Here is a 25657-nt window from a genome sequence, read left to right on the forward strand (position 1 = left end):
AGAAAAAACATAGCGACAAAATACCTCAATGTGGATACGTGGACTAAAAATGAAAGGTTATTTTGTGACAAGGTCTGAAACTCGAAGCGTTTACATTTGAATTATTATTTTTTAATGTCTGAAATCAAAACCCAAAAGTAGCCTGTAATAACAATATGAGCTTATGACCTGTACACAACATGCAACTAACAATAAGAACAGCTTGTACTTTTGAATCACTTTCTTTTCTACAAACAGATGTGACACCAGGAAGAAGGAATTGTATTTAGTTTTTTGCAGCGATGGATCTTTCAGTTAAACTCAGGTTTGCTTTTTACTTTTCAGGAGCTCTACTTTAAATTCCTGGTTGACTAAAAAACTGTGTCATAATACTTCAGTCATTTCAGTAGCCAGCTAGTGCACTTGTAGTGGATGAGTTTATATTCCAGCAAGAGTATTGGCTGGATCTGTGCCTGGTGTGGCTCGAGAGTATCCATCTTCTCATACATGATCAGCAGATGAGCCTACTCATGACCTACAGTATATTAATATGCTCAGCATAAAGAAGCCTCTTGGCACAAGACGTGCCAGAAGCAGCCCTTTAATGTTGGCAACTGTCAAAGCTTTGATTTCTGACTGATGAGTAAGGTCGGTGCAATAACAGAACGACACTACTAGTCATCTCACCCATTTTCCACAACAAGAAACATACCCTTTAACGTTACAACAGCACCAGCATCACTCGGTTGAAATTGTATATCTACAAAAAGAGCATCTCATGCCTACAAATGTAGAGCCAGCAAAGAGGAAATAACCAGAGAGGAACTAAAAAGGTGGGCGTTTATCTCTCCTATGATCTTTGGGAAATTAGAACTTCTCATTAACCTGTAGTCTGGGGTTTTTTTTGTAATATTTCAGAGAGCAAAATAAACTCAAACAACGTTGGCCTACTTATTTAGGAGTTTATTGTTTACACTGGGATAAAATACTATACTATTAACTACCTAACTATATTGTAGCCTAATACAATGGCCTTGAATTTAAATCTACTGGCAGCAAGGATATAATTCAGTGTTTTGATACTAATGTTGTTTTAATTTCTTTTAAACGGCATGAGTATTAACAGCAGCTTAGCAGGCTGTAGTCTTATGTGCATTTGAGCTGTACTGCATTACACTGAAAAGTGTATTTTGCTCATCACATTTCAGTAGATAAAAAAACGCTCAGTATAAAGCAACAGTAGTACCATAAATCTTCATGTAAAAAAAAAACTGAAATGCATGCAGTTTATGAAATATAACTAAAATTTAAAGCAACTCAGTAAAAACTGTTATAAAGTTTGTGGCAAATATGTTAGCTATTGTTTTGTTTAAAAGGCCAGACAGGTGTGAATAGAAAAAAAGGAAAACATAGTAAGAGAATATAGTTCGTTTGAACTATGATCTCAAACGTAATAGAAAAATTAAAGATATTCGATAGCCGAACTGTTGAATGAATTGCAGTGGCGTTCTATAAAAATGTGAAATAAATATGAAAGAAGTGAATGAATGCATTATTACTATTTCCCCTTTTTGTTTTAAATAAATTAAGATGAGCTGACTTGGGGAAAAAAAAGAACTTAACTCAACTGCAACTAATTGCTCCTTTCATCTATCCAATTAAACACAAAATTTTAATCCAAGAAGTTTATTTCTTGTTTTGAGTTCTCATCCTTTTAATAAGGACAAAAATGTTAGTCCTGCATATTAATTCTGCACCACGAAATGAGCCGTTATTTACACCTTTGATTATCATCACTCTCTCTCTGCCCAGGACTGCTCCTGTGCCACTCCTACAATGACTGGGCTTAATTGACAGACGTACCAAAGGATGTGTTGGCAAAGTTAGCCGCTAACCGCTAACATTTTCAATCCATACCCACTCAGGTGTGTATGTGTGAGAGGGTGAGAGGAGGTTGTTAAAATGGTGCTGAAGATCAATAGGATGTTGTTGTTAGTGAGAGACCTTTCATGGGAAACATCAGTAAGGTGGCATCACAAGTTGTCATGTGTGATATTTGTGAAATGTGTCTGGAATGTCTCTTCCTTCAGCTGCCTGAATAAACAGTCAGCAGCTACAGCTCAGCTCCCCTAGATATTCTGTGATAAAACAGCTCGGTTGCATGAGGTAATCTCACCCTCACCCAAATGAGATGGTAATGCCTTCACTCAGGGAATTCAGAAATACACAGCAGTACCTAGATGGAGGCTGCGCACCTCAAATGGGACTAATAATAGAGCCCCTATTCTCTTAACTTGGAATCTATATTATATGCTTCAAGAATGAGATCAACTATATGGGTCAGTGGGATTTCTGTAAGAAAAAAACATAGAAAGGAACAACCAAAAGAAAATATGCACTACTGACAACAGATCTGAGGAATGCAGTAGCTTACAAGAAAATTATTTGGGCAGAGTCACAGCTTAGAACTTTAATTAACAGAGCTGGTTTTAACTGATTGAAAGGGAATACGTGTCCACACTCATGTGCGCGTGAGCCTAATTATTTTCAACTCCTTGATTGTCTACAGGCTCCATAAATAAAAGCACAAGTGACTTGAAATGTTCAAAGCAAATTATTTTAGAAATGGAAATGATCAAAGAGCAGTCTTTCATAAGTTCTGTGATCTCTGAGCTAGAATACACGGAGACTTCAGTCCTCCACGCTGCTGTGGCCTAGGTCCCGTTTAACACACGCATAATGCACACATGCCCACACACATACGCAGACACACACACACACACACACCACCTTCCAGTCGCACAATCTGTCTTTCTTAGCAGACAGTAAAAAAGAAAAAGAAATTATCTTCTTACTTGGGATCCCCAAATTAAACTAAAATGGAAAAAACATAAATTGATATTGTTATGATATTATACGTATGGATTTACATGCAACATGCAACAACAGTAAAAGCTGTTTTATATTAGAGATCAGTAAAAAAAAGATGTGTAGGCATGTGTAGATGTGTTGATCAATACAAGGACATTTACACCATTTTAAAACACAGGCAGAAAAGGGTACTTATACTGCAGCTGCGTGATATGAGTGATGGCTGTATCTTTTTTTCCCTCTCTTCCATTGGTTCCTTGGAATTATTCATGGTCCCTTTTGTGGGATATTTTGAATGAAATTAATGCATATAGCAAAGTTAATGATGTTTTCAAACAGGAAGTGATATTACGAGTCAAATATATTACACACATAGCGTTACTGATTCATTTGTAGCTGTTTCTTTGGTCTTGAAAGTCAAGAAGCGTACACTTTTAAATACAAATATCATTGTTTCTACAGTAAACAAACTCCCTCTCTTCTTTCTTCTGTTGCACACTCAGCTTTTGTTTGGGTATTACTGACCTGATGCATGTCAAAACGGTGGGGATTTTGTATTTGTTATACTGTAGGCATAGCATTTCCATAAGTATATTTTCCTTTTTGTTGCAGATTATTTTTTCTGAAACATACTTATAGAGATTGCATAATTCCGTCACTTACATAACTGAAAGGAATGCTATGGCATTCACAACAGCAACCAAACAGATAGCATAAGGTACTGGAGTTGAGCTGAGGAAAATTGCTAATTACCTCTGCCATATCCTACTTTAATACAGGACCTAAAAAAAACAATGTGACACACTCTCCTGTTACATAAGAGATGGAGTTTTGATCCCTCTTCTCTTTCAGATAGCTTAAAACTAGGATTATTCCCTGCTGACTGAAATAAATACCATCAGTTTTTCCTTGTTCTTTTTGAAAGTCATCCATGAAAAGGTGAACACGTCACAGGTCTGAGTCAGCAGTGAAGGTGGTGTGCCACTGATCGTAAGACAAAAATTAATGCAGCTGTTTTTGATTTAATGTGATGCTGTATGCATGAATCCTCACTCGATGCATATCAAATTACCATATCATAGACTGCACCTAATAGAAGGCCAGGCTTCCTTACTGATGATTATTTTTGCCTTTAAATACATTACTTCATCTCCTCAAAGCTTCACTGGTCACTAATTACTCTCTCGCATGCCCCTGTGCTCTCTTTAGCAAGTGGCTAATAATTTCCATCATTAGGGCTTTAATTTCAAAGGGATATAAATGAAACCTTGGTCCCCTGGGGACATTATATTGTTGATGAGTGTAAATACATATATCATCAACCGGTTACCTTGCATTCCCTCTTGTTGCCTCAATGCCATTACTCCGTTTTTGTCTGTGCCATCCACTTTAGGGTCAACAAATCACATTTGTCCCCTCCATTAATGATACACCCCTAATATAAAATATCATCGCAGTGCAAATCTTGGTCTAAATGTAATTAAAAAACATCAGGGGAAATTCCTAGGTTGTGTGAAGACCCCCTATTCCCCGTCACCTTATATCCATCATTGTAGATTTAGGCCCTGGGGTGAACTCGTAAGGCTGAAGGTTAACAGCGAGATTGCCATGCATCCTCCCTTACAGCGTTCTAAAATGCGCTCCCACTACTGCTACAAACACTAAATATCGGCACACAGTCACGTCCAGTACATAGAAATGTAACCACCACATACCAGTGAGTGCAAGCGCGAGTGCGTCAACACCTCCATGTTCGGCAAATGGATGGACTTCAATAGGGATATGATCAGAAACAGAATCCTTCCTTCAGATGTAGAGTTCACAGGCTTGATCATGCAGCTGCCTTGCAATGCATACTGCAACAGATAAAATTAAACACTGACGATTACTCACCACTTTGAAACACCCTGGACCGTGATCAATGTAATTTCTTTTTTAAGTTCAACCTCAAACAGCAGAGATTTGAGAAATCGTACAAAAAGTCTGTATCTCGCAACAGAACTGAACTGTTTCTAATGAAAGGTGACAGTTTTGAGAGACAGCAAAGACAACAGCCATTTAGGATCTCTTTGCATTGTTTTTGTAAAATCTAAGGCAATGTGCTCTTTAGGAGTCCAAATCAAAGCGATTTTCTAATAATGCTTCAAATGCATTCTGTAAAACGTGAATCATTATGCAGAAGCTCTAAGATGTATGTCAAAGATCATATACTGTTCAGAAAGACAGATGAAGATAAAGGCATCAATTTCTGGTCCAAGTGCAGATTGAAGCATATTGATGTGACTCTTCGCATACATGAAAGCTACCAGCTGCCCTTGCCAGCAAGTGGAGGACATTAAGGCTCAGACTGGTTGATCTGTGATGACAAGGGTCTGGAGGAGGGATTAGAAGCAAGGGGACCAAAGTTATGGTCATTCCCTTAAAAGGATGGCAGTGCATCTCATAGGCCTGGAGCTTGCAGGAGTTGAAAGATCTTCAAAGGTCGGCTCACCCGACACAACCTACTCTAACTCCCCCAAAATAAAAAAAAAATAAAAAAAAAAATAAAAACCTTGAAAGCATGAATTTTGAGAGATGTGGACTTCTAAAATATTATTTATTTTCCTTTTGCATTGCAACAGGCCACAACAAGTGCTGCAGGCCACATCTGAAAAAAAAAAAACTTTTGCTTTTAGGTTGTTGTTTATTCTCCATGTGAAATGATCATTGTCAGTCATATGATTACCTCCTGAGCTTCCCAGCTTACCCAGAGACCATGAAATCTCAAAAACTGGCTCATCAAAAACTGTCAAAATTTCAGTTATGTAAGGCATAGATAATAAATGAAAAAGGAAAAAGGGGCATCTTTTAAGAACCAACCACAGGGGTAAATTGCAATGCATCAAAAGACAAATATGCAGCAAATATAAGGATAGACGGGACCTTTCTCTCTATGCTGCTATATATTGGCTATTAAGTGATGCTCTATTTAGTGACACTAATTATTCGTAAATTCTCTAACAACAGTCAGAAAGCTGAGTATTTCAGGGACTTGGGATTAAGCTGACAGTACAGCAGCCATAGGGAAGAGTGACACGAGCCTAGTTTAATAAGACCTGGTACAAGCTGGACTACACAGGGGGTTGGCACCACTGAAATCAGAAAACTACAGTGCAGATGAAGATGAGAGGGAAAACTAAAGGATCAGTTTGGTTAAATCATAAGAGCATAGCACTGGGATTCAGCATTGCTATTCACCGTTTCATGGCTCGTAACCACACAAAACATGTGCATGTAAGTGCGATGATTGCAATATCGACCATAAGAGCACAGTTTCTGAGTGTTTTATGAGCTTATTAATTGTCAACCTGCACATGCTTAGACATGAAACAGATTGCCTTACAAATGTTCTCAGATAGAAACAAGTGACCCATAAATTTCACTCTTCTATTCGGTCTTTTTTAATAGTTGTACAGTATATTGTCCAGTAATTTACTTCAGAGTTAAAATTTGTTCATTTTTTTTAACTGTCCTTATTATACAGTGTTGACATCACCCCTCTGTGGCAACCATTCTTTAGCTGGAAAGGGCAAGCAAAAGAAAATAAAGCAGCAGTCAGTGCAGCTGCATTCATTTTTCCATGTGGTGTTGCAATTTTCCATGGAGTGGCAGTGTAAAGAAAAAGCAGATATGTGAGTCAAGTTCCATGCATGTCAGGGGAGGATACCTACTTACCATCAGACCACTCTGGCAGAGATTAGGGTGCCATCACGAAGAAGTCATGGAAGGTGAAGATGGGCAGGAGCTGCAGGGATAGATATAGATGAGGCAGAGGAACAAGAGGATCTGGGAAAAAAATTAAAAATGGGAAGGGTCACAGAGGGGTGGATGAAAAGAAACCAAGATGGGAAGCAAAAGAACCACTGTCTTGACCTAAGAAGGAGGGGGGGGGGAGCCAGAGATCCAATTAAAAACACATTTGGTCAGTCAGAATGAACATTGACACAGATTCTCCTGCCTCTTCAGACCAAGCTCAGTCCCTAAGCCGCACCCAGAAAAGTACGCCAGCTACACAGTGTAAGTTGTGCTAGATGCCATATGTGGTTATGATAATGCATAAAACCAAAGACCACGTTACACAGTTGGCGCTCAACCTAAGTATGGCACAACAGCAGCCCAGGGGGCAAGATAGTAATTTACCAGATCCCAGGGTGAAATAGATTTATTTACATTAAAATGATGTATACCCTGTATACCTTGTCCAAAATGGCGCCTATGCTTGTTGCTAGGCAGAGAGTACAAAAGTAAAGATGGCGGCAGACAAGTGGCAAACTGAGAAGTGGAGGTCTAATCAGTTGTGATTACTTGGGGGAAGGGTGTGGCAAGGTTCAGACCATAGCATGGTCAGAATATATGAAGAAAGGGTTACGTGCTGGAGGCTGAAAATATCAGTGTTTAGCTTGTTACCTTTTGACTCCTAACACTACAGAAGAACTATTTTGCTTATACAAACACAGAGGCTTCTTTGAGCTCAAAATTATTTTTGATCACCTCTATTATGCTTTCTGTGGAGAGATGTATTATTTTTAGAAACAGAGCAGAAAAGGGCAGAATGCGACAGTTTGGGGTTCAGTAGAAGAAGAATGAGTTACAGAATATCTCGAGATTTTTTTAAAGATAACTGTAGTACATAAAGCATTTGATGAAAGGTATTGATATTGTTGCATTTCAGGACAAAGTGGCCTCATAATTTCAGTCATCTCATCATTAAAGCATACTGATCAAAGCACACTAGGTTGGCTTAAATTTGCTCAAAAAGGAAACACTTCACAATATAAATATTTTACAATATCAGCCACTTGAAATCTTCATGTTAGGCCATATCACAGTACTTACCACACAGAACTTCAACCCTATGAATGTTATTGTTATCAACTTAAACAGTACTGATGCAGCGGCACCAATTCGCTAAAGTCAACAATGAAATCATTAACACAGGTTAAAACTGTTTTTTCTCTTATTGAAATAGAAATAAAACATGTTGACGCTTCTCACAAAGTCTCACACTGAAAAGTTAAAAACAAAAATTAGCTGCGGTCAGATTCAAGAGGGATTTGTAAAGTGCATCATCAAAAATATCTGACTCTCCCAAAAGATCTATTCCCATGAGCATCATGAGCAACGAACACTAGAACCAGAATGCATAAACAAGTGCATCACAGATTGCAAGTATCACCATCTCGATAACAATTACATTGTGGAAATACATGAAGAATGTGTGTTTTAGTCAAAAAAGATGAGAAGATTAAAGAAGATGTTTTTTGGATTTTTTTCCCACAGTTTTATAAGCGTAGAAGTAAACTTATGTCGCTTGAAATTGTTTTACAAATAACGTAAAAATAAAAGCAAATGTAACTAAAATTGCAAACTCTTATGTAACATCACAGAATGTGTATAAAGTAACATGTGTAAGGGGTGCATAATCAGATGTCGTTTCAGCCTATTTTTCCCATATATTCTATGATCAGAGCAAACTCACCTATAAGTAAAATGATTTCACTGCAATAAAGAACAATATATATATCAAAGCCTGTCAGATCAACATAATAAAATATTCCAAGGAAACATAAAATTGGTGCACATGAGACCTGATTACACAAACTGGTATATGAGGTTAGATGGCACTAGTCATTGACGTGTTTAATGGTAGAATATGCTGACATCCATACAGGTGCAATGAATAACATTTTCTAATAGTAGTAGAGTGGAATTTCTTTTTCTTTTACTTTATTTGTGATTATTGCCACCTTCACAATGACCAAGCACTATACTTTCCTGAGCAGGACAAGGACATACAGTATTTGCTATACCATACATACTTGTGTACATAGTCTTTACAGAACATACCTGAACCTGATCACTTAATTTCCAGTTACTTTTTCTTTTGGTATTGTTAGAGAGGGGGTGTTGCTTCTTGGACAGGAAACAGGAAGTGTTATCTCAGAATAGACTGGATAGCAACAATAGTTCACTAAAAATGAGCTATTGTCTGCACCAGGATTAGTAGAAAAACGGACTAAAAGCTCTGTACAGACAAATACAGGCTTCAAACTGAAATCCCAATACCACGTTTTTTATTTTAAAGAGAGTTTTAATTGAAGGGTTGTATTTGAAGGAACAAAAAACAAATAAATGTGATCATATGTTTCTCCCAAAATGTGCTATAGGCGAAGTAAAAACATTTAACTATTAATAATATGTGCATCCATAAAGAGCAATCAAGTGAATCATTTTGAGCTTTTTTTCCCCACAAAAACCAAACAGACAAAAAAAGTTTCTAACTTATACCAATACCCAAATCAAACAGAACGGCACATATGTCTAGCAAAACAGTTTAGAATGTAAAAAGTGTCAAAATTCTTAGAATGTAAATATCTTTAAAGTATGTTTAACTTATAATCTGGGTCTTTTCTTTTTTTTCTTTACAGCTTGTTCACCTTCAAAATAAAACACTCCATGGTGTATATGTGCGTCTAAATAAGACACAGAAATAATATAAGGAGATAAAATTTATAAACTGATTTAAACATGAAGAAAAATCAGATTTGATATCACTAAATGAAAACACGCGCGAAACCCCGCAACAAAAACACATCTCCAGCCTCTCCAAAAAAAAAAACCAACAAAAAAAAATCATTGCGCAGTTAAGAAAATTAAATTCGTTGAGTAGACTGCAATTTCCTTTTTGTATTGAGAAGAGTTTATCTTACCACGTTACAGTTACCTTTGATTTTACCTCAATCAAATCACTTCCACATCTAGTCTAGAATATAGACTCTGCATGTATGTACATATAGATTATGCAGACTCATCGGTAGGTCTGGCTTGCACAAGAATGCAAACTTGCAAATATGGCGAATAGCACTGGATGTGTTTTAAGGGGAAGAACAAGGTTTGGCATCATGCATTGATTGGGCTTAACCACACACTCCTGATCAAAGAGAATATAGACACTTTAATAAAATATAGGATAATTAATTATACAGTGAGCTTATGTACAGTTGAACTGTATGCTAATTAAACGTTTGAATAGTAACACGACCACTGGTTTATACTCACACTCTTACTCTGCACAGAAATGTGAAATATACATATAATACACAGTGTGTAATAAAAATAATAAAAAAAATGGGGCAAAAAGTGAAACATAATCAAGGGCAGGAAAAAAAACTAGTGAGCCTTGCGGTATTTTAATTACAGCTCATGCTCCAGGCCCGTCACGCAGGGTTGTTAAACCTCAACATTTAACTTGAGGGGGGCGAAAAAAAATTAGATATTTATTTTATCTTGCAACGTACATAAGTCATGAATAATATTTCTATTCATCCAGACATACATTAGACTAGTTTACATTCAAGAAAGACCCCTACAGTCAGGGCTACATTCAGCAAGACACTTCCTTTTACTTAAAAGATTCAAAGTTCAGAATAGACTAATCAACACGCAGATTTCCATTAAATCCTTAGTCATTTTTTCCCCACTTAAAGATAGATATCTTCAATACTTATGCAACACAACGAAAACTAGAAATACACATAACGGTTCCTATAATCCACTTTTGGGAGATGTATGGGCTTTAAACCAAACCCAACCGAACAGACCTCACGACAACAAATAAAGCTTGCCACATTTCCATTGAATACTCAATAGGATAACTGAGGACGTCACGCAAAATATGTAATACAACATTTACGAAAGTACAGAGAACAACAGCTGTAGTTTTGAGCTACCACATGAAAAAATAGGCCCAACATATTAAGCCGCCTGTGTGTGTCCCAACAACACCTCAGAGAGACGGGATGTTATTGCATTGCTTTGGTGGGAAAGAGTCCACGCCGCTGTGGCATGTGTACCATCCATTAACAATACTTTTCTGAAAGGAAGAAGCAGGGGAGAAAGTCCTTGAGCTCTGGGCAAAAGCGTGACCTGTCTGGCTGCAGGGGTACTGGGAGGACTGAGGCCTGTAGCTGCCTCTCTGTAACAACAAAGGGTCCAAGAGGGGCTGTGACCTGTGTGTTGAGTAGTCCAAACTGCTGTCAAATGTGTGATGGAAACGTGACCTCGGGGTCGGCTCGTCTCGACTCTCTGGGGACAAGGGGACATCTTGAGATGAGGTGGGTGGATGAGTGGGGCTGATCTGGGTTCCATCCGAGACTCGGCTTGACCTGCCCTCCGCAATGTGACCCCCACCACCAGGACGCGCGTCGCCGTCTTTGGCGACTTGGGTCTTGTTGCAGTGGAGTTTCATATGTTTTCGCAGGGAGCTTGGGTGGGTGTAACACTTGTCGCAGCCCCTGACCTTGCACATGTAGGGTTTATCACTGGAGTGCACATGTGAATGCTTCTTTCTGTCGCTGCTGTTCGCAAACCTCCGGTTGCAGCCCTCGAACTCACATTTAAAAGGTTTTTCACCTAAACGTGCAAAGAGAAAAGTGACGGCGAGTTACGAAAAGGTTTGCAGGTCTCCGCATGTTCTGCCTGACCATGTAAACTAATGTTTATGTGGGCTGGGTCAGTGGGTGGGCCATGTCATATGAAATGGGAATCTAAAAGTTTGTTTTTTTTAAAAAGTGCACAGCCATGTTTCGCCCAACAGTGTGAAATTACTTTTAATCACTCGCTCAGCAAAACACAGAGTCGCCCATAGGCATCGGTTAGAATTCTTTAAGAATGTGACACTTAAAAGGTAAATTGCTAACAATTTACAAATAATAGTTGCTGAAACTTTGGTGCGGTGCTAATTGCAACAAATGAGGCAGTGTATCTGCAGACTAAATCAAAAAGGCTCCAGGGCCTAGTTAAACATGCATTAGATTAACCTGCGACCGCAGTTGATTTGTTTAAATTCAGTTACCATGCTTAGAGTGAATTATGGCCATCAGGATACTAATTGTTCTTCTAGCACAAAGCTGCCTATAGCTGCTAGCCCTCGTCCTCCTGCCGGACTGAAGGGGGAAAAAAAGAAAAGAAAAGAGTCTGAATCGTAATCCTTGCGTGTGCATATTTATCTAAATTTAAAAACAGAATTAAAAAGAAAAAGCTAATATCTCAATATATATTTTTACATAAATTGATAAGCTGAACAGAGTGTGCAGTTGTGTAATAGCTTAAATGCCATTAAGCCTCTCTGTTCTGCCTCTGTCTCTTTGCTTTCATTAGTAAAATAATTTACAGCACAAGAAAAAGGGCTGCTTAATAAACGCCTTTCGGTCCAGCTTCTCTTATTTCTAAAGAGGCTATTCAGTACAATTTGGCTGTATTTCATTGTAATTAAATCTTGTTCCGCAAATTTTGAAATATTTTATATACAACACAAGCAGAAATATTTTTATATATATATTTGATTCTGTGCTTATGTTAGTTGTGCAGAAAAAAGGTCAAAAGTTAGTCTGTAGAGTGGCGTGAGTTTTCTTTTTATAAAAGGTTCACACTGCCTCAAGTAAGATGTCTATTAGCGTCAACAGGGCATAAGGAAATCATTCAAATATAACTCATTTTGTTTACACTGAATGAGGTCATCTCTGTACTTACCAACTACTGCTACATCACAGTGTGATGTGCTCTGTTAGTGTTCCTGAGTACAGGAGATGAGTCCCTGGGAGGCAGAGGCAGCGTAACGGCTACGTCACGACTCTCCGGTGTCCCGGGATTTATTTAATAATTTCACTGAATGAAGTGGGAGAGGCACCCAAACCACTAGGCCTGCTGCCTATACTACACATAGTTTGCAACTGTCTCACTACTTCTCTGTCAGGCAGTAACGGAGAAGGCGACAAGTGTCACAAAAAGCTTTGCGTAACATTTCAATAACACTTTACATTGTGCTGTGCAGATATAATAATAATAATAATAATAATAATAATAATAATAATAATAATAATAATAATAATAGTAATAATAATAGTAATAATAGTAGTAGTAATAATAATAATAATAATAAATGTTTTTAAGAAAAAAAACTGAATATTGAAAACATAAAAAATATGTTCACATTGGTAAAAAATGAAAACTACTAAAACGTTATTAATATTATTATTATTATCATTATCACTATTTGTGTTGTTGTCTTATCATTAACTGACCTGTGTGAGTCCTCTTGTGGATCTTTAGATTTTCTGATCTTGCAAAAACTTTCTCACAGCCGTGAAATGGGCAGGGAAATGGCTTTTCCCCTGTGTGGACTCTGACGTGGTTCACCAGCTTGTATTTGGCTTTGAAAGGCTTCCTGTCTCTCACACAATTCTCCCAGTGACACACATATTCAGAGTGCTCAGGTCCTCCGACATGCTCCACTGTCACATGGGTGACAAGTTCATACATGGTCCCGAAGGCTCTGGAGCAAGGCAGCTTCCCAGCCCCCTCTTGGCCGTCACTCCACTTGCACACCAGCTCATGCTTTACTGTTTGTTTTGAGCACCTGAGGAAAGCGTCTCCTCCTCCACGCTGAATTGCCATGTTCAGGGGTTTGTACAGACCCAGGAACTGAGTGACAAGTTGCTGGCTGTTTCCCTTGGGGCTGATAGTTTGGCCGTAAGGGTGAGTCCGGGTGAGGAGGTCGCCAGGCAGACCCAGCATCATCTGGCTGCCGAGATCTCGAGATGCGTCGGAGGACGCATGGGCCTGCTCCTGATAACTTGTGAAAAAAGTATGGTTTCTGTTGTCTCTGTAGCCATGAAAGTCACGATAGCGTCCAATCCCTCCATGTTGGTTAGGTCTTGATGCCAGTTGATCAGTGACGGGTGGCATGCCGGCTCCAGAAAGATTGGCTCCAATGATAATGCCCCTAGGGCTGTGCTCTAACCGGTGACTGGGGTATCCAGAGTCTGAAAAATTGGGAACCGAATGGTCAACATATGCACTGGACCTCGTCTCTGGGTAGTCTCGCAAATTGTGCGAGGGGCAGAGTTTTAAGGAACTGCCAGTGGGGTGTCCCATGTGCTCTCCTGCCAAAGGTGGCAGCACCACGCTGGGTTCAGTATTGCTCTCCCCGGGGTTGACGCAAGAGAGAGGGCAGCCACTAAACCTCGAAAGGCTTGTCATGTTTTGTTGTGAGTTTGGCTATGAGTTTGCAAAATCAACCAATTCAGCACTCAGGATACACCTAGAAATTCTGTTTCCATTTTCCTTGTTGTATATCATCTGCATGTGAAATTCTTGGCCGTGAACTTCGCAGAAGTAGGAACCAGACTCAATTTCGTTAAAGTTGGTGTGAGTCCCATGCCGTTCACTTTGCCCTCTTGATTTGTGGCAATAACCGTGGTAGTAAAAATGCTTCGAAACAGGCCATGGTGCAATATAAAAGCACAGCAGGCCAACCTGCTTTTAAAAAGGGAGCTTTGGGATTGGTTGGAATGCGCTGTGATTGACAGGCGCTGGGTTTGTTTTAAAAGGGACACGCAGGCGTTCACTGCACGACTCCGTTTTCAAATATCGCAGAGAAAATGCTTTGAAATGTGCCGCGATACTCCCAAATATTGCAGCCTCTTTAACTTCAGGCGACGTCTTATAATTCCCCTTCTCTAAATCTCTGCGTAGGAAAAACGCACAGGTTAATGCATAATACTAATCTTCTAGTAGAAATCGAGTGATTAAAAACCGACGTGAGCAAAAACACAACATAATCAGTCCCCAGCCTTCATGCCTTTTATTTCAGCAAATGTCCTGCTCCTGCCTGCATGGCAAGTATAATAGAGAGACTGGTCCTTGCGTGTCCAGGCCAATTATTGTCAAGACTTTCATTTTGAGTAGAGCACCTCGTTTGAAAATAGTCAGAGTTATAGAATATTATTCCTCACAAATGCAGCAGTTGTTTGATTCAAACAAACAAACAAACAAACAAACAAACAAACAAAAATATAATTGCTTCGGCACTCATTAACCTATATGAGCACCACGTTTAGATCCACATTTTTTCTAATAGTAATAGAAGGCTACTGTTCTCTCTCCGGGGTAAGATCATTGTGGTACATTTTTATTTTAGAGTACATTTCCGTACGGACGCAGTAATCTATTGGGCTCGTGTAGTATGGAAAATACAACTTTGATAAAGCAACAAGTAGTCCTACGAGGCACGATAATCATCTTGTTGGAAATAAAAGTTGTTTCAAACATACATTTCTAGTAGTGTCACTGGGGAGTACAGCAGAACAAGATGTACTATTTTATCCATGTGCTTATTGTAAATCACGCCTGTATATAACGCTGTTCTTATTAAGCCTAAATAAATTAATAATTTTCAAAAGTTCTTCACGCACCGTCGTGCAGGCTGGCACAAATGTGGAAATGGTTACGTAAAATGCAGATTATGAAACGTGACGAACAGCAGTGGATAGGCTCCACTGTTCCTAGGAAACTCAGATAAACTTTCTTACTTTGGGGTGCTGTGAGGACAGCGAGCTTCAAGCTCCCCACGCTGCTGAACTGCAACACATATTTCTGCACGTTTTCGAGCTTTGACGTGGCTCTGGTTCGATAAACACGCAGCTTTTTGGGGTTTTTTTTTTTTCACCCTAACCACTTTAGCCTGATTCTTTTATCTGTTACTTTTATTTCAATCTACACAACTCGGCGTAAGATCCGAACTGCAGCTTGCAGGTTTAAGGTGAAAACCCCTCTTATTTCCAAAGACTTGAGCTGGTGGTATAATCAACGTGCAAAAAAAAAAAAAAAACTTTCTGACGTCACCTGCAGTGGGTCCTACGCAGAGACAAAGCAAGGGGCCCACTTGACATTAAGTGCTGGAAAATAGTAGACATTCCCAGAACTGGCCTAATTCCGTGAGGATTGTAATGGACGCTCATGTTTATCAACCTTTAACCTGATGCATTTCCGAAAAAAATCGAGGTTTAAAGGCCAATAAACTGAAAGTTTCCAATCATATATTCAGATGGCATAAAAGCCTGAGAGACCTCAAATAACCCCTGTTCCTCATTTACAGGAAACAAAGGAAAACTGTTTAGAGTAGCTGCACTTTAAGGACTTAAATTCATATGCTGATTTTGAGGCTGTTCAGGTATACCTTTTCAGCAAGTTAAGTTTGAGACAAAGGCTTACACATATCTAACAATTAATAGGCCTTTTTAATATTTGCCCCATTTTTGTGCTATAGCGAGGAAATGTGAGCTCTTCAGTTAGTTAGTGTACCTGCTTTAAATATTACATAAATTTAAACAATTTTTTAATTTCATGAGATAAATATTGTGAGAGGTTATCTTCAAACAATAAATCATAAAATTGGAAGCAATGGCAACGACAGTAAACAGTGTTTATTTGGTTAGGGGTTTGCAATGTTGCTTTACGCACATGCAATGTTATTATGACAAACAACTAATTTGAAAATTGCACGTCAATGTACAAAACTTCAGGTCAAATATCTACTTTGTAAGAAATGTAAGCATTTTGACATCTGAAATCTCCTCCAGCCCTGCAGCCTTATAAGTCTGGTTTATGCTGGCTGTTTGACAAGGCAGATGAAATTCTGGTGACTGCTGCATGTGAAATATCACTTGCAACAATCAAAACATTCATGTCAGGGCATAGTTTTTACAGCCACAAGGTCCATGTCGCTCCAAGTCGCTCTTAGTCAATATGAATCAAATATATTATAAAGGCGCAATGCAGAGAAAAAATGGAAGACAAGTCAAATGCCAGTTTAAATTCAAGGCTTACTGAATACGAAGCAATGTTATAGACTGGACTGAAAATTCAGCAAGTTCAGTTAATTTAACCTTGGATGGTGATGAGAAGAAGTCTATTTTTTTTTTTATTAAATAAGACCCTTTTTGGGGAAAACTATTTGCACACAAAAGGGAAAAACAAGCACCACCACACACACACACATAAACACACACATATTAAAATGAAATGTAGCCTGTTGTAGGTTATATTATAATAATACGGCTGCTTTTCTATAATAATCTAGTCACTATCCGTATACAAATCACTAGCGTTACACATGGTGAATGCTGTAATGTAACACAAGATATAAATAATAATAATAATAATAAAAAAAACTTCAAATGGAAAACCAAAAACAAAATGATTTCAAGTATCCATATTCATTTGTGATTGTGTGAGCTGTGTTTGTGTTTTCTTGTAGTAATAAGAACGTGTGTATGTGGGTTTGTGTGGCTGTTTAAACAACTGCATGCATTAGTGTGGAGTGCGCTGAAATATTATAATTGATGAGGGATGGCAGTGCAGTCTTGCCATGACTTTATGAAATTTAGATGAATTAACAGGTTTGGGATGAGTCCATTTGGAGACAGATGCTCGAGCAAATCACAGCAAGAAGTCATTTAGCCCTCTCCATCAGCCATATGAAGGCAAACTCCACGTGCTGTAGTCAGTCAAGGCCCAACTGACCATATAATCTATGAAACACATGCAACGATCTGCACAGTTATTATTGTATTACATACAGTTATGAGCCTGTAATGAAATAAATGACGAAAATATGGAACTGCGGAAACATTTCGCCACTGAAAAACATGAGAATTGAAAAAAACTAAACACATGCATAGCACAAAAACATGCCTAGTATCAATGTAATACAGGCACTGTGAAATTCTATATTACAAGACAGTTAAATTACCGTTTGTATTGTAAAGCAATATGATGAGAAAATCCTTCTCATTATCAGCTGCTACATGTGCAGGAAAAACTAAAACAGCATTTGTTGCAGCTCCCTGTGTTTTGAAAACACAAAGCATAATGTAAATTTTTGCTTTGTGAAAGCACTATGCATTCTGAAAATAAGTGGATGCACATGTTATGAAGACAAATAGCAGAACTGGAACAAATAAAAGAACCTCTATTATTCTCAGACTCTATTAAATTTACTGGATGTTCGAGTGAATGCGAACCTGAGCCACTGTAGTGTTTTAAGCTCCGTCGAATATAAGAGAAGTGGGAAAAGTGATAGAGAATGCACCCTTATTCAACACACAAAGCACCACAATTCATTTTCTTAATAAATCAAGCAACAGACATGACACATTTCAACCACAGCAAAATGTGGAAGTTCAGTCTTCACACTGTCTATTTATCCAAAACAGTGAATCACAGAATCATCCATGTAATTGTGCCTCTGGGATACATTGATCACTTTACTTTACATTTTAAAATGTAAATACTGAAAACAGGATCACATACAGTGGCATTCGGATGCAGCTTTTCCATTTTAGGAGAGATTAAGGTTATACTTCTGTCTGGTCACTACTGAGTTAATTTCAAGTCCACAAACTTGTCTATAGCACTAGCGGCCTAAGCCGGCCAAACATAGTGTGGGCCACAGGCCAGACATCATGGACTAAAAAAAAATCACTCAACTTTGCTACACGCACATACACAGAGAGAGAAAAAAGACTGGGCTGTGATATGTCTACTGGTTTATATAAGAATAGAATTACCATGCATCTAGGTCATTTACGAAATTACACAATGGAAAAATCCTTTATAATTACTGACTCTAACACATCTAGTTAGAATAAACATATAAATGTGAGATGTTTACCATTTAGGGTGATGATTATGTTCTGCTCTTTTCCAGCAGCAGTGGGCCTACTGTCACAGAGGTATGCACACTAAAATATTCTGATATTTTTTAGGTAACGCGCATGCTCAGTTGGAAGAAGATTATGTTATAACCAATAGGCTATTCCAACGCCCAGTGAGGTAATCCCAGGAAAGATAACTAAATAAGCAAATTATAAATACCGCAGTCCTGCAGAAGAGCCTTCAATAAATTGGCACGTTTCATTACGGATACTTAAAAAGGGGGGGGGGGATGACATGTGTCTAGCTACAGAATGAATAAAAACACACACACCCAAATACAAAGTAATGATATATATGCATATTCCTCTAAGAATTTAATGCAATTGGCAATTAAAAAGAACATATAAAAATATTAAATTAAATATACAAATCAGTATGATTGTAAAATGGATTTGCAGCTTTACCTACATTAAATTAAATAGATACGTCCATACGTGAGAGGAAAACGCCACTCAGCGCAGAGCTCGATGTTAAATATTTTGGGGTAAAAAAAGCTGATGTGCATGAGACAAACGATACGCAAAACCGCAGTCACGTTAGTTTTGGAAAGTTTATTTCCCCACTATTTGAAAGTTCCCACATTTTCTATTGTTCAATAATAATTAAAATAATAATAATAATAATGTTAACGTTCCCGGGAAATGCTCCCCTTCCTGGCAAGAAGTCGTGGATAAAATACAGAACAAAACAGAAATTTTAAAATAAAAAAATAAATAAAAATGCTACCTAATACTCTTGTAATCCTGACTCTCTTTATGTTTGTTTTGATGAGAGCATGAATAATTAGTAAATGAGTGTTTGATGTCCCCAGTTGTCAAATTCCACATTCGTGCAGTGAATTGAATAAAAAATATTCAACAAATGCCAGGATACAAGAAGAGATCAGCGGTAGTTTTAAATTTAACTCTCAAGCAACAGTTGCTTTACATTAGGCCTGGCTGATGACAGCTCCCCCCCCCCTTTTTCTCAGCAAGAGCTCGGTGCCTACGCTGCTGCTCTGTGGCTCACAAACATTTGTGACTCATCTTAACCATGTCACTTAATTATTTCATAGCGGTAATATGGCTTGCGAATACACGGCACATAACCTTAAGTGGTGTATGGAGCATTCACGTTTCAACGAGCCAATAAAATATGGAGGGAGTTTAGGAAAACTTAACAGGCTGCTTGTCGCTTGCGAAAGTTCACAAAGGTCGCAATAAATCCCGATGAGTTTTTTTTTTCTCTGTGTGTATGTGTTCGTCTTACACTGTGTGTGTGTGTGTGTGTGTGTGTGTGTGTGTGTGTGTGTGTGTGTGTGTGTGTGTGTGTACGCGCTTACTGTGTTGCAGTATGAGAAGACGAGTGTGTGAGAATGAAGGGGGGAGTAAACTGTGAGAGGCTATCCCTTCGTCGTGAGAGAGAGAGAGAGAGAAAGGGAGAGAGATGAAGAAAAGTAGAGAGAGGGAGGGAGAGAGGCTGAGCGAGAGAGAGGGAGAGGGAAAGGGAGAGAGAGCGGCTTATGGAGGAAAAACGATGAAGTGAATCTCATTTTTTCCCTCTCCCCCCTTCAAAATAAGTTATTGAGTTATGTTGTCGAGTCGTTATGTACAAAAGCGCAATTGTTACATTAGTATGCGAGCTGGTTAGAAAAAGAAAAAGAAAAAACTGAGGTTTGCGGGTTCTTGCAACAACTGAATCAACATATGAGTAACAGGCCTAAACACTAAGCAGCCGAGGTTCACTTCAACAAAACTAAATCCCGTGTAACCTCCACGGGCTAAATAAAGTGTAGAGTTTAGCACTTCCACAGCATGCAGTTCACACAGGCCTCTTCTTCTCTCTCTAGCACAGAAAGACGACGGATAAGTAGGAAAACTCACCTTTTCAATCTATAACTCTTTCTCGACGAAATGTTCTGGGAGTGAATGCGGTAGGATGAGGGCGAGAACAGAATGAAGGACTGATTTGATTTTTTTCTCTCTTTTTTCTCTCGCTTTTTTTTTTTTTTTTTTTTTAGCCCAGATCCCCTAAAATAAAGAATGTGAGCTCCTTCCTGGGACAGATTGAGGGGGAAAGGATGTGAAAGGCTTGGAGTTAAAAAGCGCCGCTTGAAGCACTCAGCGCGTCTCTGAACTTGATCAGATTTTATGTGTCCTGCAGCGAGTCAGCGGCAGCCCTGTGAAACTTGCTCAATGGCACGAATTTTTTGGCTGAGCGAAAAAATCTCAGGATATTACAATTACTGCCATCTTTCTTTCTGTCTTTTATTCCTCCGTCTTACACCCTATAGAGCTTTTGCAAAAAAAAAAAAAAAAAATACCCCCCTCCCCTTTCAAGCGGCTTCAAGAAAGCCACATTTTGGAACTGCGCCAAGTACATTCAAGTTTTCAGTTAATAAGAGCCAAACTGGTCACATGAAAGAGAAAAAATAAAGGATAATGATAGATAGATAGATAGATAGATAGATAGATAGATAGATAGATAGATAGATAGATAGATAGATAGATAGATAGATAGATAGATAGATAGATACTATATAAAACCTACAACACATTTTAGTTTTTCTAAGTTCAATACTACAAATTTCAGTTCAAAAGTGCCATAAGTGGTTGCTCGAAAAGTTAACTTTCTAGTATATCCTCTACAGATTGTAGATTATATATTTCTCTGAATCTTTAAAATTGTTTGGGAGTTTCATCAGGAGTACGACTCGTGTACGGCTGCATTTGACATGCGCTCCACATAACACATGCAGGATCTGCGCTAGAGCGTTGTTATACCTGCAAAATAATGCCTGCAACAACCAATCAAATGAAAGCAATTGAGACGAACTGCCATCTTCAATACCAAACTGTGCCAATCACCAGAAATCAAGCCAATTACCACCCTTCGTCGCAGTCACGTGTTACAGGGGTAGCAGAACGCCGATTGGCCGTCGTAGCACTGCCTCCCGAGTTCATTTATGTTCTGGGAGTGAGTGATTGACTTTATCAGTCCAAGGACATCATCCGCCTGGTAAGGGGGGGAAGTTTGATCCTCTTTCTCACGGATTGCAGTCAACGGGAGTTTTTTCTCCCAACTCTTTGCATAGGATTTTTCCCCATTTTGGCTTGGTTTGTTTTTGTTGTTTTTGGATTTTTCCGCGCAACGTGGTACATCTCGACGCAGTGTGCAGCTTGCGCGCTCCGCTAAACTGGATTTTAATTTTATTTTCAGTTTTTTTCTTCCCAGCTCCTGAGTTTGCTTCAAGCTCATGACTATGCTTCTTGATAGCGGTCCGCAGTTTGCATCGTTAGGAGTGGGGGGCTTCGGGACGCCGCGGCACCACGAAATCGGGAACAGAGACCCTAGTCTGGGACTGAATCCCTTCAGTGATTCCTCCCACTCCGCTGCTTTTAAAATCAGCCCCGTGGCTCACGATATCGCTTCCAGCCAGACATCAGCTTTCACACCGCAAGCCAGTGGATATGCAGCTGCACTGGGACACTCTCACGGCGGGCAGGTGGGCTCGTACGGCGGGGGAGCTTTCAATTCAACACGAGACTTTCTCTTCCGGAACCGGAGCGTTGGAGAGTCCACAGCTCCGAGCACCCAGCATGGGATCTTTGCAGCTTCGGCGGGGAGCCTCCACGGGCCGCCCGGGATCACCGATAACCCAGGACATTTGTTGTTTCCAGGACTTCATGACCAGGGAGTGAGCCACACTTCACCCAGTGGACATGTTGTTAACAGCCAAATGCATCTTGGCTTGCGCGGGGACATTTTCGGCAGACCTGATCCGTATCGTCCTGTAGCGAGCCCTCGGACAGACCACTACGGGGCTCAGCTCCACAACTACAACCACCCCATCAACATGAATATGGGGATGAATGTGCCGACACACCACGGTCCGGGAGCCTTCTTTAGATACATGAGGCAACCGATCAAGCAAGAATTATCATGCAAATGGATAGACGAGAACCAGATGAACAGACCCAAAAAGACTTGCGACAGGACTTTCAGCACCATGCACGAGATGGTCACTCATGTGTCCATGGAGCACGTCGGCGGCCCCGAGCAGAGCAACCACGTCTGCTACTGGGAGGACTGCCCGAGAGAAGGGAAATCTTTTAAGGCCAAGTACAAACTCGTCAATCACATCCGTGTGCACACGGGCGAGAAACCGTTCCCATGCCCGTTCCCCGGATGCGGGAAAATATTCGCCAGATCGGAAAACCTGAAAATACACAAAAGAACACATACAGGTAGGCACCAACAGCATCTTAGCATCATGTAAAAAATATAGAAAGAGAGCCTATTTTTAAATAGACCCCGTGCTTCAGTGTTCCAGATATAAACGTGCATGTTGTTGTGTTATTGTTTACGGGGTCCTTTTCAGAAATTGGACCAACTTTTCTAATGGCGATAAGCTCCCAGTTTCCTTTTTTCGAAATTATTTGAAAATATACAGATTGGATAATGTTTCCACAGTAGAGTATAAACCACATTGCTCTGCAACTTTGCTGTAGTGTTCAGCCTCGTTAATTCTTTCAGCTTTTGTCCTGAGAAGTTTTGTGCCAGTCCAAAAGATACTTCATTTACTTTACGCCAAACTTTCGGTGCATTTGCTGTATTGGTGCTTAGGGCAGACACGGGGCTCGTGTGCTTTTTGAACACATCATTACAAGTAAGCAATTTCTGGCTGCGTTCATAATTGTCGCTCTAGTTCAGCCAGTGCACGGTACAGAATGCCCTGTTGATTCAGTATTTACTATACAAGAGCACACGCACTGAGGAGGCCAGTAGTAGCATGAAGGAGCAGGCCTCTTGAATAAATAAAGCCTGACAGAGCAGTGTGTAGTAGTGGAGCAGTATCCATGTCGCCCCGAAAATGTAGGTTACTCTGTTATATAATAGACTGCAGACAATTTACATCTTGTGTCTTCGGATTTACAGTCGGTGTTACAATGGGGGTTTGTTTGTGCGGGCCATTGAGGGGTAATTCACGATGTTTATTTAATCCTCCAGGTGAGAAGCCGTTTAAGTGTGAATTTGATGGCTGTGACAGACGCTTCGCCAACAGCAGCGACAGGAAAAAGCACATGCATGTGCACACATCAGACAAGCCATACATCTGCAAAGTGTGCGACAAGTCATACACACACCCTAGCTCTCTCAGGAAACACATGAAGGTAATTAACGTCTTCATTACTCCTTAAACACATTAACACACTCACACACACGCCACTACACCTCCTTTACCACAGACAGAGACCATCACAACTTTAGGCTTTTTTTTTAAGATGTTATAGGCTAGCCCAGTCACACTGCAAAAAAAGGTACAAAAATGGTGTGCAATCACAATTAGTGTGTTAGCGGCTCTTGATTTTAAATAGCTAAAAGATTAAACGATTAATAGTTTTAAAAAAACCTCCCCCTTTGTTGTTGTTCTCTGATGATGGATTTTGATTTGTATTTTTCTTTAAAATAGCCGTCTTCTATAAATATCCGCTAGCAATAAGCAATTTTTTTAAATATATTTTAACCATCTAGTACTTTGAGAAAACCTGTTTTTATATAAACTTTAACAGTATGTTGATGCGGATATTTCTATGCAGTCCAGAAGCTCGCCTGTTTACCATTACAGTTGCCCCATAAAACTCAGAGCTAATCCGCATTTAAGTTCAGTCTCCTTCCATAAAGACACTTAAAGGTCACCGTTTACAATGACTGCCTCAGTAACTCAGTGCTCGTGTCCCCATGTTTTGCAGGTTCATGAGTCTCAAGGATCTGAATCGTCTCCAGCAGCAAGCTCCGGATACGAGTCGTCCACACCGCCAGTCCTGGTCTCAGCCAGCACTGAGGACCCGACAAAAACGCCGCCGTCAGCCGTACAAAACACGTCTGGTCACAGCGAAGGACTGGCACCCAACTTTAATGAATGGTACGTTTGAAGTCAGAAGAACAAATTCCCTCTCAATGTGGACCAAGAGGATGAGCAGGAAAAGAAAACATAAAAAAAAAACTATTCATTTTCACTCCACACACATACACACACACACACACGCACACATCATCATCATCATCAGATACACACGCAAACACACGCGAATGGGATTGGAACAAGAACAACAGCAGGAGATGAGAGCAAAAGCCAGCACCAAGCAGGCCACGTCCGTTCTCAGGATCACGAAATTTGACTTTTATTCCGCAGTTTTGAGGAAATCAAATAAATCACGAATAAATAAACGCTATACTTTCTCAATATAAATAAATGTTTTTTTATCTTTTAGTTAAAGTTTTCAGAAAAAAATGTTTTATTTTTCATTTTATGTATTTTCTCAAATTTTTATTTAAAAAAAAAAGAATAAAAAAGGAAAATTATTTCACGCTGTTTTATATAACGGTGACGCTCTATTGTCGCCTCTTCAATTGATTGTTGAAACTTCAAACAGTCTTAAGAAACGTGCCAAAGTCTTTGTCATGAACTTGAACACAGAAAAAAAAATCATAACTAAATATTATCTCGTGAATGTATTTCCTTGTTTGATGGGGTCGAATCTGTTGTCAACGTCCGTTTTCAGGTGGAGAAATGTGGTATTAGGTTACGATTGTTACCGTTGAATATAACGTTGCCTTTTGTTAATACCGTTGTAAATACATATCCATGATGCCATATTTATCAATTTGTAATTTAATTATGGGTATAAGTTCTGAAACTTAAATGATATTTATGGAAATGTTTTCTAACAAGAACTGTACAGTTTTGGTCATAACCAGCTTAACATGGAACAAATGATAAACTAAAGCTCCAACATCGCGATTGTATCCTTCTGTTTTTTGTTGTTGTTTTATTTTTTCCTTTTTAACCAATAGGCCTACATGTGTCTTATTTGGATTAATTAAATCATTTATATGAATATTATGGATTTGTCTATATATAATGCAGATATTTCCGTCACTTTTATTTTGTTTATGAGACCATTGACATGTAAAATCATTGACTTTGTAGAGCTGAGTTCAGTTGAGCTGAGAAGCTATAAAACGGTTCTGTTGTTATCTTTATTTTTGGTTAAATTTAAACTTTTTGTGTATTTTACTTTTATAGAATCAGAACTAGATGTCAAGCTTAGCATAAACTCAGTATTGGGGGAAGAAGAAAAAAAAGAGAGAAAAGAATGAACCCATCAGCCTATTGCACTCCTATACTACAGGTCTTAGAGTGTGCGAAGTCATGATTTCCAAATCA

At 39.1% G+C, this 25657-nt stretch overlaps 2 protein-coding genes across 4 annotated transcripts in view; one reads left to right on the forward strand and one right to left on the reverse strand.

Moving 5' to 3' along the window:
- zic6 (zic family member 6) overlaps positions 1–23190 on the reverse strand; it is a 43653-nt gene extending 20463 nt beyond the window's left edge. Inside the window, exons 1-4 of one of the 3 annotated variants that reach the window (XM_040015697.1) lie at positions 23186–23190; positions 12972–13640; positions 6565–11301; positions 4225–4706 (exon numbers count right to left, since the gene is read on the reverse strand). In XM_040015697.1, the coding sequence (XP_039871631.1) occupies positions 10676–11301; positions 12972–13635 (1290 nt within the window). In that variant the 5' untranslated portion in view covers positions 13636–13640; positions 23186–23190 and the 3' untranslated portion in view covers positions 4225–4706; positions 6565–10675. Of the gene's footprint in view, positions 1–4224; positions 4707–6564; positions 11302–12971; positions 18542–23185 lie in introns of those variants that run through there. The other 2 variants (XM_040015696.1, XM_040015695.1) reach the window with 2 other exon arrangements.
- zic3 (zic family member 3 heterotaxy 1 (odd-paired homolog, Drosophila)) lies at positions 21401–24556 on the forward strand. The gene is made up of 3 exons (XM_040015698.1): positions 21401–22673; positions 23437–23600; positions 24180–24556. The coding sequence occupies exons 1-3, from the start codon at positions 21683–21685 to the stop codon at positions 24360–24362; spliced, it is 1338 nt and encodes a 445-aa protein (XP_039871632.1). The 5' UTR covers positions 21401–21682; the 3' UTR covers positions 24363–24556.
- Positions 24557–25657: the final 1101 nt, after the last annotated feature.

Source organism: Simochromis diagramma, unplaced genomic scaffold (genome assembly GCF_900408965.1).
Source record: "Simochromis diagramma unplaced genomic scaffold, fSimDia1.1 OVJJ01000685.1, whole genome shotgun sequence".
Lineage (NCBI taxonomy): Eukaryota > Metazoa > Chordata > Actinopteri > Cichliformes > Cichlidae > Simochromis > Simochromis diagramma.

What these genes read in the sequence shown, in the direction of transcription:
- zic3 (XM_040015698.1), top strand. Translation starts at nt 21,683, where the DNA reads ATGACTATGCTTCTTGATAGCGGTCCGCAGTTTGCATCGTTAGGAGTG. An exon ending in ACACAAAAGAACACATACAG is followed by an intron (nt 22,674 to 23,436) that starts GTAGGCACCAAC and finishes TTAATCCTCCAG; the next exon opens with GTGAGAAGCCGTTTAAGTGT. An exon ending in CTCTCAGGAAACACATGAAG is followed by an intron (nt 23,601 to 24,179) that starts GTAATTAACGTC and finishes CATGTTTTGCAG; the next exon opens with GTTCATGAGTCTCAAGGATC.